This window comes from Podarcis melisellensis (genome assembly GCF_964234715.1).
Source record: "Podarcis melisellensis genome assembly, chromosome: 4".
NCBI classification, from domain to species: Eukaryota; Metazoa; Chordata; class Lepidosauria; order Squamata; family Lacertidae; genus Podarcis; species Podarcis melisellensis.
In genome coordinates this window covers 102889797-102902738 of record NC_138531.1, presented here as the reverse complement: position 1 = coordinate 102902738, position 12942 = coordinate 102889797, and the positions used below count along the sequence as shown (strand labels likewise).

Genomic DNA, 12942 nt, shown 5'->3' with positions numbered 1-12942 from the left:
TGGGAAGTGAGACCGCAGCGCTGACTGAAGCTCTTTTCACATTCCACACACTGATAGGGTTTCTCCCCTGTATGAATTCTTTGATGGGTATAGAGATGGGAGCTCTGACTGAAGCTCTTTCCACATTCCACACACTGATAGGGTTTCTCCCCTGTATGAAATCTTTGATGGGAAGTGAGACCGCAGCGCTGACTGAAGCTCTTTCCACATTCCACACACTGATAGGGTTTCTCCCCCGTATGAATTCTTTGATGGGAAGTGAGGTTGGAGCTATGAGTGAAGCTCTTTCCACATTCCACACACTGATAGGGTTTCTTCCCTGTATGAATTATTTGATGGAAAGTGAGGTTGGAGCTATGATTGAAGCTCTTTCCACATTCCACACACTGATAGGGTTTCTCCCCTGTATGAATTCTTTGATGGGAAGTGAGGTAGGAGCTCTGACTGAAGCTCTTTCCACATTCCACACACTGATAGGGTTTCTCCCCTGTATGAATTCTTTGATGGGTATAGAGATGGGAGCTCTGACTGAAGCTCTTTCCACATTCCACACACTGATAGGGTTTCTCCCCTGTATGAATTCTTTGATGGGAAGTGAGATCGCAGCTCTGACTGAAGCTCTTTCCACATTCCACACACTGATAGGGTTTCTCCCCTGTATGAATTCTTTGATGGATATAGAGATGGGAGCACTGACTGAAGCTCTTTTCACATTCCACACACTGATAGGGTTTCTCCCCTTCATGAACTTTCTGATGGGAAGTGAGATTGGAGTTCTGACTGAAGCTCTTTCCACATTCCACACACTGATAGGGTTTCTCCCCTGTATGAATTCTTTGATGGGAAGTGAGACTGCAGCGCTGACTGAAGCTCTTTCCACATTCCACACACTGATAGGGTTTCTCCCCTGTATGAATTCTTTGATGGGTATAGAGATGGGAACTATGACTGAATCTCTTTCCACATTCCACACACTGATAGGGTTTCTCCCCCGTATGAATTCTTTGATGGGAAGTGAGGTTGGAGCTATGAGTGAAGCTCTTTCTACATTCCACACACTGATAGGGTTTCTCCCCTGTATGAATTCTTTGATGGGAAGTGAGATCGCAGCTCTGACTGAAGCTCTTTCCACATTCCACACACTGATAGGGTTTCTCCCCTGTATGAATTCTCTGATGGGAAGTGAGATCGCAGCTCTGACTGAAGCTCTTTCCACATTCCACACACTGATAGGGTTTCTTCCCTGTATGAATTCTTTGATGGGTAGTGAGGTTGGAGCTCTGACTGAAGCTCTTTCCACATTCCACACACTGATAGGGTTTTCCCCCTGTATGAATTCTTTGATGGGAAGTGAGAGAGGACCTCTTCCTGAAGCTCTTTCCACATTCCACACACTGATAGGGTTTTTCCCCTGTATGAATTCTTTGATGGGAAGTGATAGAGGAGCTCTTCCTGAAGCTCCTTCCACATTCCACACACTGATAGGGTTTCTCCCCTGTATGAATTCTTTGATGGGTATCGAGATGAGAGCTCTGACTGAAGCTCTTTCCACATTCCACACACTGATAGGGTTTCTTCCCTGTATGAATTCTCTGATGGGAAGTGAGACTGTGGCTGTGACTGAAGCTCTTTCCACATTCCACACACTGATAGAGTTTCTTTCCAAGGATATTTTGTTGATGGAAAGTGGAATGGGAGCGCTGACTGCAGCTTTCTCCAAACTCCAAATTTTCACGTGGCTTCTCCTCTCTGGGGATTTTATCGTGGTCACCTTCGTTCTTGATTTCTGATACATCACAATCTGCCATGGAGACAAAAAGGGATTAGAACCTCAGGAACAAATGGAGAAGAACTGAAGGGAGTTCAGTGTGTTTATTACCTTTGTTGTTTGTCATTAAGCAACATATTTATTATGATATTTTGTTGAGTTGTTGACTGTTGCTTTGTTTGATATACAGTAGTGGTCAAAATTGTGGAATACATTTGGAGAAAAGTGTATTTTAGGTTTGATGGCTCATAACACTGCTTCTTTTGGAATAATATCATACAATTATGTATCCACGGAAATTGTTCATTTACCCATATTCTATCTAAAGCTAATGCTATAGCCAAATAACCAGAAAAAGGAAGCACAACTTGCTTAGGCTGACTTTTGTCAGTGTCTTTGGGATTGCTATCAAGTTGGTTGGTTTTTTTTGTGTTCTTGTAAAACATAATAAAATTACAGAAATGGCACAAAGAGTTGACTGGTCACCCAGAAAGCGATTTAAAATTGTACTGTTAAGTGAACAAGGCTACAGTTATGAAGAAATTGATGAAATATTACGAAAAACTTAACCAGAGCTGGCCTTTATATATTTTTGAAGAGGTATAAGGAGACTCAGTCACTACAAAATCAGACTGGTAAAGGCAGGGAAAGGTGCACAAAGGCAAGTGACAATGGACGAGTGGAGAGACTGTCCCTACATGACAGAAGAAAATCATCTGGGTGGATACAAGATGACATGGTGCAATGTAATGTGAAGTTGAGTGCAAGGACTGGTCTAAATGTTAGAATTCTAAGGAAAAAGCCATTGTTATCTCTCAAGCAAAGGTTGAAAAGATTAAACACATGTTAACTGGACAGCGAAACAATGGGACAATGTTATTTGGTGCGATGAGACCCAAATCTCCTTGCTTGGTAGTGATGGCATGACATACGCGAGGAGAAGAATCAGAGAAGATTTACAACCTACTTGCATTAGACCGACCGTGAAACACCCAGATAGTGTGTTGATCTGGGGTTGTATGGCAGCAAAAGGTGTGGGCAAAATTTATGTCATTAATGGGAATGTAAATGCCCTAAAATGCATAAATGAAATATTTGCGCCCAAACTGAAGCGTTTCTCAGGTGATCCTTTCACAGATGTTGAAGCATATTGTCAGGGAACTGCCATCGGTTCAGGAGGGAGAGAGGAAAAGCCGAATGGATTACAGAGAGCCTCCAGGGATCATGGGAAGCAGCTCCTCTTCAACGGAGCAGAGTAAACACGCCTCCAGTGGAGTGGAGCTGCAGGAGTCGGAAGAGGCAAGGCGGTGCCAGGACAACTTGCCTGGGCAAAGCGGGGAGGAGAGTGGTCCTCCGTTACCCATGCTCTTCTTCCACAGAAAGCATCCGTGCAGAGAGGTGAGGCGCAGACTGGGCGTCAAGAAGCTGCTTTGCTGGGGAAAGTTTAGGAACCGCCCACTCACGGATTCTGCCAGCGACTGAGTCGGCCATGGGAGAGTGGCGCTCTGGACAGATAAGGTTTATTTTGGCAGCAAAAACAAGGCTTCACAGCTAAGCAGGGAGATATTTGCCTGCTTGCTCTCGAGCAACCCCTTGGAAACATTCCACACACACACATATATATTCTATTTTATACTTTGACAGGATTCCGCTCCATGTCATGTTGCTGCTGTGTGCAAAAGGTGCTTTCAAGATAAAGATATTTCACTGCTGGAATGGCCTGGGAATAGCCCAAACTTTAACCCAATCAGAAATCTATGGAGCCGACTAAAGAAACTTGTTAGTCAGAAGCAACCCAGCAATAAAGTCCAATTAACAGAGGCAATAATTTAATCTTTGTTTCACTTTATTACAGTTGCAGAACTAAAAACTTGGTTCTTATCATGGGAAGGCATTGTAAGGCCGTAATTAAAGCTAAAGGTTGCCAATGGTTATGACTGCTGTTCTAATAAATGGTTATGACTGCTGTTCTAATAAATACTCCTTCATAAATGTTCTTTCATTACATTCTTCATTAAATTATCTTTCCATTGATATATAATTTTATGGTATTACTCCACACAAAAGTGGTGTTATGAGCCATCAAACCTCAGAAATACACTTTTCACAAAAGGTTTCCACAATTTTGGCCACTAGGAGTTGTTCACTTTAAAGTTAATGTTCTTTTTATATGGGATCAGATTATTATTTATGTTTCATGTTTATATATGTGTTGGAAGCGGCCCAGAGTGGCTTGGGCAACCTAGCCAAATGGGCAGGGTATAAATAAAAAATATTGTTATTACTACAGTGTTACATCAATTTAAGAGCAATCCTGTTCTGGAAAAGATTAAGTTTGTAAATCATCATCATCATCATCATCATCACTGCTACTACTACCTGAGATTCAATAAGTCTAGCTCTTCTCTGGGATGAATTTTGTTTGGCCCAGTCATGGCATCCCCTCCATCTCCATTGTCAGTCATTTCTTTGATCAACCCAAGACTGACAGGAGCAAATACAAAAACATAAAACCTGAAGCTACCTATGTGGTGTCCGGTACGTTTCCACAGCTCCAGAATTCCCGGACTTGTAGCAGAGCGGCACAGCGAGTTCTGCTTGTGTGTGGGAGCTTGCAGAACACAGAGTCCAATACACTGCTGTTCCTCTAAAATAACAGCTTTATTGTATGTACAGCAAGATAAACCATCGGAAGATGCAGACATTGCGTCTTCCTTGTCTCAGCAGAAAACGAAAGTCAGAAAGAACGAAGAAATAGCTTTCCCGGTTGTTATGAAAGCTCTTCCCCAGATGCAGGACATTCTGAGCTGTTAACCTTGTAAGCTCTAAACTTCACAACTTATCTTTCCTAACAATTATGAAGCTGACATTTAAGATGGCCTGGGCAGTTCGTCAGAGTTGCGTTCGATCAAGCGACTCCTCCAGTCGAGCCTTCGGATTACCCTCCAAAGATAATTAGCGACCTGAGCCTCTGATAAGACTCCAGGCACGTTTCCCCCCATTACGCAGAGTATCCAGCACAGGGAAGGACGAGAAATATGAGCTACATGCTAAGAGTTTTATTGCTAAGCTATGCAGACAGAAAAAAAAATACTCTGCTCTGTGAGAGCAGAGAGCAACTGGAAAAGGAACAGGAAACCAGTAACATCACATCCATCTCCTGTCTTCCGTGAGACTTCCAACAGTCTGGAATGTCTCTGGAATGTAAACAGAGTCTTGTGATTCCAAGAGCACTGCACAGTGGCAACACACAGAAACTAACAGTTCAGGCCAGCCTAATCATGGAAGAAAAAGGAATAATTTGAGGAAGATTGTTCAAAGAAAAAACTGTAAGTTACTGTATATTGTGGGGGGTGTTATGTTCCCAGGTGCTATAGGGGCCACGGTTGAGCTCTGTGAAAAGAGATGAGGTTGGTTGCATAGAGGTATTTTTTGAATTTCCAGGCAGATAGGACGATCCCACAGGGAGGCTTACCAAGAGAGGCCACGATCCCATGAGTCTCCTCCATGACGTCCTTATGCAGAGCTCTCTGGTCAGGATCCAGGAACGCCCACTCCTCGTCTGTGAAACGAACAGCGACATCTTCAAAGCAGACTGGACCCTAAAAGAAAAAGGGAGATGTCCTCCTCTGACACAGCAGAAATATGTTCTGCTACATGATGCTCTGTTGTTTCCTTCCTCTTAATTGCGGTGTTGTTTCAATAGGATTGCTTTGCTGCACATTTTATTTATGGATGCTTATTTTATTCTGCGTTTTAATTATGGGTATTCGTCTTTGTGCAAATAGTTGGTACTCCACCTTGTGTTTTCCAAGTCATTCTGCCTACTCAGATGGGCAGATGGAAGGATCCACTTTCTCCACTCCTCGTGTGCTGTTCTGGGAAGGTTCCTTCCCAATGCCCTAGAGCCAAATTCAAGGGGTTCATTGGGGCATGGAGAGGGGGAGGGGAGAAATGGGGGGCAGGCCCCATTTTGCAGCGGATGGGGCTGGTCAGGTAAATCCAGACCACTATTTGTTCTCATTTGTCCACTGCTTAGAAACCAATTTTTGCTTTCAGTGATCAGTCTAGAAATAAGCCTAATTTGGATGGTCATCTGTCTTGTATGATCTAGCAGAGATTCCTGCATTGCAGGGGATCTCCTGGCTCTGAGAGACAAGCAGGGAGGGTGGATTCTGGCGGATGGAGAGGGAGCCCCTGGTGGCTCCTCCTTCTCCTGACTCATCTCTGCCTCTCGACCTCCCTCCTCCCACTTGCCTCCTTCCTCTTCTGCCTCTGGTTCTGGACTGCATTCTGCCACAGAGTCTCCCAGCTCACTAAGCCCTGTTACCCCTTGTTGCGTTCACAAAGTAAAGGAAAGATATTTACTTGAGGCGTTCACAAAGTAAAGGAAGGATTGAACTCTGATTAATAAGAATACACACAGAGACTTGAATCAGCAAGACTCATAGACTCATAGAATCATAGAGTTGGAAGAGACCACAAGGGCCATCGAGTCCAACCCCCTGACAAGCAGGAAACACCATCAGAGCACTCCTGACATATGGTTGTCAAGCCTCTGCTTAAAGACCTCCAAAGAAGGAGACTCCACCACACTCCTTGGCAGCAAATTCCACTGTCGAACAGCTCTTACTGTCAGGAAATTCTTCCTAATGTTTAGGTAGAATCTTCTTTCTTGTAGTTTGGATCCATTGCTCTGGGAAGGGTGCGTATAATCGTGTCTCTTTGTGCCTGTCCGTGTGCAGCCCCTGGCCCAGGCAGTTTTTATTCACAAAAGAACTTTTTACAGAGTGTTCATAAGAACCAATCAGATTTCTTCTGAGCATTTCCACAAACCCAAGTGGGGAGAAAGTTAAACCACCATAACTAATTAAGCACGGGGTAAACAAAGAACAGAACTACAAATAAGAGCATTTGGCAACCTGGAGGTGATAAACAAGCAATACATATGATAAGGATAGCCAGGAGGACAACAATCATTATCACCTTCATGTGAGATCTGCTTCCTGGCCCTAAGATTAACATACTACATCATAGAAACTTGCCCACTATCTTTATTGTGGAGTTTGGAGTTTACAGGGTTAAAACTCCTTGGTGTCCTGCATCTGGGAGGGGCCTGAAGCAGGGCCCTAAGTCACAGGCTTTGTCTGTGAGAGTTGCTTTCACTTTTGATTGAGAGACGCTGAGCAGAAGCTGTGTGTGCTTTTGGCACAGGAGAGATCCCGGAAAGCTCCGATGGAATGAGACTGATTTATGGCTTGTAAATAAACGCTTTTAGAGATAGCAATGAACTGTCTCTGGACTTGATTTATCCCTCTATCTCACACGGACGGCAGGACCGCTGCTGCAACTCTGTTTTCCTGCCCAGGTCAGCCTCAAGCAGAGCCAGCAAGGAAGAGCTGACTGGACGGCAGGATTTAATGGCCAAATTTATGGCCCAGGATGCCTGCCTGTCTAAGCAACTGGGCTGTGTACGTGACAAGAGAAATGGCCAGCAGAGGAAATGGCCAGAGATGCAGAGGTGTAGATTGATCAAGAATCATATCAAAATAGTTTCATTGCTGACACAGATGGCTTACTCTATATTTGTTATAATTCCTCATAGCAATCTCACCTGATCCCTACAACCCCTTCGGCTTCTGACACCTCCTCTTCCCAGGCTTCTCCCTCTGACAGCTCATCCTTCCTCCACCTCCACTCCTTCGGCTCTGAGCCGTCTTCCTTTCCTGGTTCCCCGGCTGCTTCCTCCCACCATTCCTCTGTGCCCAACCAGTCCATGACATTGCTCCATCCCTCGGCCTCTGGCCCCACAAGGCAGCTTCCCCTGACCTGATCTGGTTCCACAGCTGCTGCTTCCCTTCTGCCCCCATGAAAAGGCAGATCAGGAGGTCTTGCCGGCATCATTCTGCCACCTGCAAGAGAAAAAAGGTAAGCAAGACACTAGAAGTGCCTGCTTCTCTCACAGGTGAAACAGGGCATCTCTAACTGCAGATGGGCCTTTGAGAAAGACTTACCTGCTGAGAGCATTTGGACGTTTGTGGCCATTTCATATGTTTGTTGTGCAGAAATACATCTCCCCTCCTCTGGACCCTTCTTCCCAACTGTCTCCCCCCAAAACAAGATGAAAAGAACCCTCAGATGAGTTGGAAAACAAAGAGAATGAGACCAAATGGAGAAAACCACCTTCCTCCTTACCCAGTGGCCTCTCTCTGGGGTCCAACGGAGGCCTCTCTGCCTCACAGGAATCCAGGTCCATTTCTGCAAAGAGATCCTTTCCCTGAAAAAGAAACAAGGATTCAAAACAGAGAATGGGGAGAAATACTAGAAAGAGAATGACAAAGACTTGAAGGGTGTGAGATCTCATTCCATGGATGCTTTCCCAGAAAAAGGATGGGCCATCAGCAGACCATTATGGGATGTTTTCTGTCCTGTTTGGAGCCCCTTGGGAGTATCCAGAGGAAAGTCTCTCTCACCTGCTTTCTCTCCTCTGCCTGACTCAGGAGGAAACCTTCGGCCAGGGCCACCGCCTGCGAACTGGTCTCCGCTCCACAGTCCCTCACCCAGCTCTCCATCTCCAGGGGAAGGACAGCCAGGAACTGCTCCAAGATCACCAGGTCCAGCATCTCAGCTTTCGTGTGCCTTTCTGGCTTCAGCCACTGACGGTCAAGGTGGTAGAGTCGGCTGCAAACCTCTCGGGGTCCTTTGGCCTCCTGGCAGCAGAACTGCCTCACCTGTTGGCTCTGCACCTCTGAGCGGAGAGTGTCCTCCTCACCCAGGATCTTCTGCACAGAGTTTTCCCAGAATCCCCCACTGCTCCCAGTTTGGAAGGCATGGCCTCTTCCTGATTCAGGGCCAGCCGAGTCTTGCTCATCCATCTGTGCTCTCAGGAAGCCTCTGAGAGATCGGAAGGAACCCTTTGGTCTTCTGCCAAGTTCTGTCCGTCTGAATGAGAAGCTCTAGCAAATCCTACAAAGCAAATACATTGTTCTGTTACAGTATTTGTAGGTCAGTAGAAGAAAAAGATTCCCTGAGCAAGCAAGGATGAGTCTTGCTGGGAACTAGGGCTGGACTGCACCACATCCCAGACCATTGGCTATCTTTTTGGGGGGAAAGAGGAGTAAGAGGAGAAGAAATATGTCTCTAGCCTTCTAGCAATACAAATTGTGGAGGCAACTGAAGAGATTTCTGGGAGATTAATCAACCTGGTTTCTGCTGCTTTCCAGTCAATGCATGAAGTCAGAACCGAATGACAAGGGAGTCATTTGTATCTTGTGATAAATGGATGCTTGGCTCTAGTGGGGGTCCTCACCTTTTCTAGCACCTGGACTCTCTGTCACTCTCCAGATAGTCTCCTGGGGTGGGGTCCCTTTTTCTTTGCTCTGAGGGCCAGGTATGTATCAGGCCAACCCCCTGAGGGCCAAGTGGGTGGGGCCAAAGACATATCCCTTGCAATTTAGCCGGGAAATCTATTATTATTATTATTGTTGTTGTTGTTGTTGTTGTTGTTGTTGTTGTTATTATTAACAGCCATTGACGCCAAGGTCCCTGGAGGCTCAGTGAGTAGTAGCGCTCATTTCTGGCTCGGCTGGTTTTCCAGCAACAATCCCTTTGGGAGAAAGAGGCTGTGGTCCTGGGATGCCCTGCTCTGGGTGCGAGGGGATTGCTGCAGTGGCCTCTGTGGGGAGCTGCCCTGGAAGACACTGGGAAACTGGATTGCAATGCAGCAGCCAGACTCTGGCCTGGGATCCCTCTCTTTATCACTGGCCTTTCTCTCCCACCTTTTTTTTTGAGGGGGGGGCTAGTCCACCTCCTCGTCCAGCTTTGGAAAACCATTTGCACATATTTCCTCTGTTGTGCAATGAGGCTGAGCGACGTCACACAGAGTTAAAGTCCCAGGGACCCCTTTGTTTAAAGAAGGGAGATTTTTTTACAAAGGGGGGGCGGAGGGCTAAAGGAGGTTGGGATCCTCTGATCTGCAGGAAGGAGAGCGTGGCAGACCTGGCGCCTCCCTGGCAGGACCCCCTCCTCCTCCCTGACTTGGGCTCAGTGAGTAGCAGCGCCCATTTCCAGCAACAATCCCTTTGGGAGAGAGAGGATGTGGTCCTGGGATGCCCTGCTCTGGGTGCGAGGGGATTGCTGCAGTGGCCTCCGTGGGGAGCTGCCCTGGGAGACACTGGGAAACTGGTCCCCAATGCAGCAGCCAGACTCTGGGCTGGGATCCCTCTCTTTATTCCTCCCCTTTCTCTCCCACCTTTTTTTGGGGGGGAGGGGCTAGTGTCCACCTCCTCCTCCAGCTTTGGAAAACCATTTGCATATTTTTCGTCCTTTGTGCAATGAGGCTGAGTGAAGTCACACAGAGTCAAAGTCATTGTTTTTCTGAAGGGGGGGCGGAAGGCCAAATGAATTTGGGATCCTCTGATCTGCAGGAAGGAGAGCGTGGCAGACCTGGCCCCTCCCTGGCAGGACCCTCTCCTCCCTGATCAGGCCCCCCCGGCCCCCTCCCCTGCTGCAGCCCTGGGACCCCCACCAGATCCCAGAGAGAGAGAGAGGAGACTCACCAGATCCCGGGAGGGGGCAGCGAGGCAGCCCTTGCAGGAGAGACACAAAGCAACACCCCCCTCCCTTGCAGGAAAGGACTGGGGAGGGAGGGGCCTTGGCTCTGGAGGACCTGCCCCCCCTTGCTTCCTGGCCTCTCTAGGAAGGCAGCTCAGTTCCCTTTAACCCTTGCCAAGCCGAGTCCCCTATCTCAGCCCTCTCTCGCCTTTCTGAACCTCAGCTCTTTATTATTTTGAATGGATGGGGGGGGGGCAGCTGCCCCCCCCGGCTCCGCCACTGGCCAGATATCCTTTTGTGGGTGAGGCTCCTGGTTGGACTCTGAGCATCTCCCTCCCTTGGCCAGAAACCAGAGGAAGAGCCTGCAGGGAAAAGGGCTTTGCAGGAGGCAAGGAAGCTCCTCCTGGAATTCAGGAGTGGAGAGACAGGAGGGGATCCCAGGGTCATCTAGTCCAACCCCCAGCAATGCAGGAATCTCAGCTCAAGCATCCAGGGCAGATGGCCCTCCGATCTCTGCTGAGAAACCTCCAAGGAAGGAGAGTCCCCCACCTCCCAAGGGAGACCTTTCCCCTGCCCAGCTGCTCTTAGATGTCCCTCAAGGCAGCGGGTCCTGAGTTCTAGCCCTGCTGAAACAATGGCACTGGCTGCCAAGGAGGAACCAAGCAAAGTTCATAATAAATAAATCCCATTCTCGTCATAAATGAGTAATACTTTCTTAAGCATGTTGCTATGCAAACATTCAATAGTATGCCATTTCCCTTTCCAGAAATGCTTAATTGCTAATTAAAAGGACTGAAAATGGATGGTTGTTGTTATTATGTTTAGGGAAGCTTTTAATATTTGATGGACAATTGTATTTTAATATTTTGTTGGAAGCTGCCCAGAGTGGCTGGGAAACCCAGCCAGATGGGTGGGGTATAGATAATAATAATAATAATAATAATAATAATAATAATAATAATAGTAATAATAATAATAATACTATTGATCAGAACAAAAAAAATTCCTTCCAGTAGCACCTTAAAGACCAACTAAGTCAGTTGGTCTGCCATAGTCAAAACAAAAAAATTTCCTTCCAGTAGCACCTTAAGTTGGTCTTTAAGGTGCTACTGGAAGGAATTTTTTTTGTTTTGACTATGGCAGACCTGTTGGGATTCGCAGGATACTGGATAAGTCTGCAGGCTTCAACAGGATGATGCAATACTCTGCTGGGTCAGAGTGACTCAGCAGGAGTGTAATTGGCTATCACCTGTTTTAAAAGGAAAGCCTGTGTAACAGTGGGTGTGGTGGTTGTGCTGTATGGTGGTTGTGCTGTAGTGTGGTGGTGGAGAGTATTCGTTTGTAAGTACTCTGTATGGACTGTTTCTTTTGTAAATGCCTGTTTATGACTCACATTAAAAAAGACTGCACTGGAAAAACCTGGAACTCTTAGCGTCTCTGCTGAAAGCGCCGCGTGGAAAACGCGACAGGGTTATGGGCCCAGCACGCTTCCGCTGCGCAAGAGTACAGGTGGCAGTTATCTAGCCGTGGGTGCTGGAGGTGAGCTGCAGGGATGGAGCAGTCCAGAACTGGCGCGTTGCTGGAGAAGCTGACAGCCACAAACTACAGCACCTGGTCACTCCGCATGCAACATTTCCTCAAGCGTGAGGGCCTGTGGAAGGTGGTGGAAACTACACCGCAGCACCCTGAGTGGGATGAGGACGATGATGAAAAGCTGGCACTTGCAGAGGCCCAGCTTGAAAAGGATAAGAAAGCTTTGGCTACAATCATCCTTGGAGTGGACGACAGCCAGCTAGTCTACGTAGCTGATAAGGTGACGGCAAGTGAGGCGTGGAATGCGCTCAAGGCTGTCCATGTGCGAGAGACAGCTGGCTCACTGATAACACTGACCAGGAGACTGTACCGGTGTCGGAAGAAACCGGGGGACTCCCTGGTAAACCACCTAAAGTTCCTAACAGGCTGTTTCCAGGAGCTAGCCTTAAGAGGGAGGCCTGTGGGGGAAGAGGACAAAGTCTTTATAGTCCTGAGTTCCCTTGATGACAGCTATGATATGCTGGTCAATTCCCTCGAGTCTGTAGAGACTGATAAGCTGACTCTGGAATACGTTACCGGACGGTTGTATGCAGAGGAGGACAGGCGTGCAGAGCGAAAGATGACCTCAGCCCAGCTGTTGGAGCATCCCAGAGGGAACAACAACCGGGAAGAGCAGAGGTGTCGGGAGCCAGAGAAACAGCCAGGAGGAGCTGCTGCAGACCAGCCGGTGGTCAACAAAGTAAAAAGGTGTTTTTGCTGCAAGTCCAGTGGACATCTGCTTCGGGACTGCCCGAGAAAACAACAAAAACAGCAGAAGCACAGGAGGCAGCAGAGAGAGTCTACCGCTTGGGTGTCTGCAGATGATCAAGAAAATGAAGAACTGTGGGTTCTGGACAGTGGAGCTTCTCAAACCTTTTGTAAAAGAAAAGGACTGCTAACTGACGCTAGGGCTTCAAACAAAAAACATGTAAGTCTTGCTACGGGCCAGAAAGCTAATGTGGTTTGTGAGGGGGAGGTTGTGTTCCCACAGCTGGGACACACATTCAGGAATGTGTTGTGTGTGCCTAGTTTGCAAAACAATCTCCTAA

At 47.2% G+C, this 12942-nt stretch overlaps 3 protein-coding genes across 10 annotated transcripts in view; 1 reads left to right on the top strand and 2 right to left on the bottom strand.

Moving 5' to 3' along the window:
• LOC309369105 (uncharacterized protein) overlaps window positions 1–10493 on the bottom strand; it is a 245140-nt gene extending 234647 nt beyond the window's left edge. The window contains exon 1 of the mRNA XM_081909778.1: window positions 10327–10493. The gene's annotated coding sequence lies outside the window, so the exon portion shown is untranslated. The remainder of the gene's footprint in view (window positions 1–10326) is intronic.
• LOC309369055 (uncharacterized protein) overlaps window positions 1–12942 on the bottom strand; it is a 291502-nt gene that overhangs the window by 44180 nt on the left and 234380 nt on the right. Inside the window, exons 1-5 of one of the 4 annotated variants that reach the window (XM_081909624.1) lie at window positions 10296–10380; window positions 8242–8734; window positions 7964–8045; window positions 7598–7680; window positions 5244–5370 (exon numbers count right to left, since the gene is read on the bottom strand). In XM_081909624.1, the coding sequence (XP_081765750.1) occupies window positions 5244–5370; window positions 7598–7680; window positions 7964–8045; window positions 8242–8643 (694 nt within the window). In that variant the 5' untranslated portion in view covers window positions 8644–8734; window positions 10296–10380. Of the gene's footprint in view, window positions 1–5243; window positions 5371–7597; window positions 7681–7963; window positions 8046–8241; window positions 8735–10295; window positions 10381–12942 lie in introns of those variants that run through there. The other 3 variants (XM_081909625.1, XM_081909626.1, XM_081909627.1) reach the window with 3 other exon arrangements.
• Window positions 1–12942, top strand: part of LOC309369078 (uncharacterized protein) — a 421063-nt gene that overhangs the window by 353023 nt on the left and 55098 nt on the right. The window lies entirely within an intron of this gene.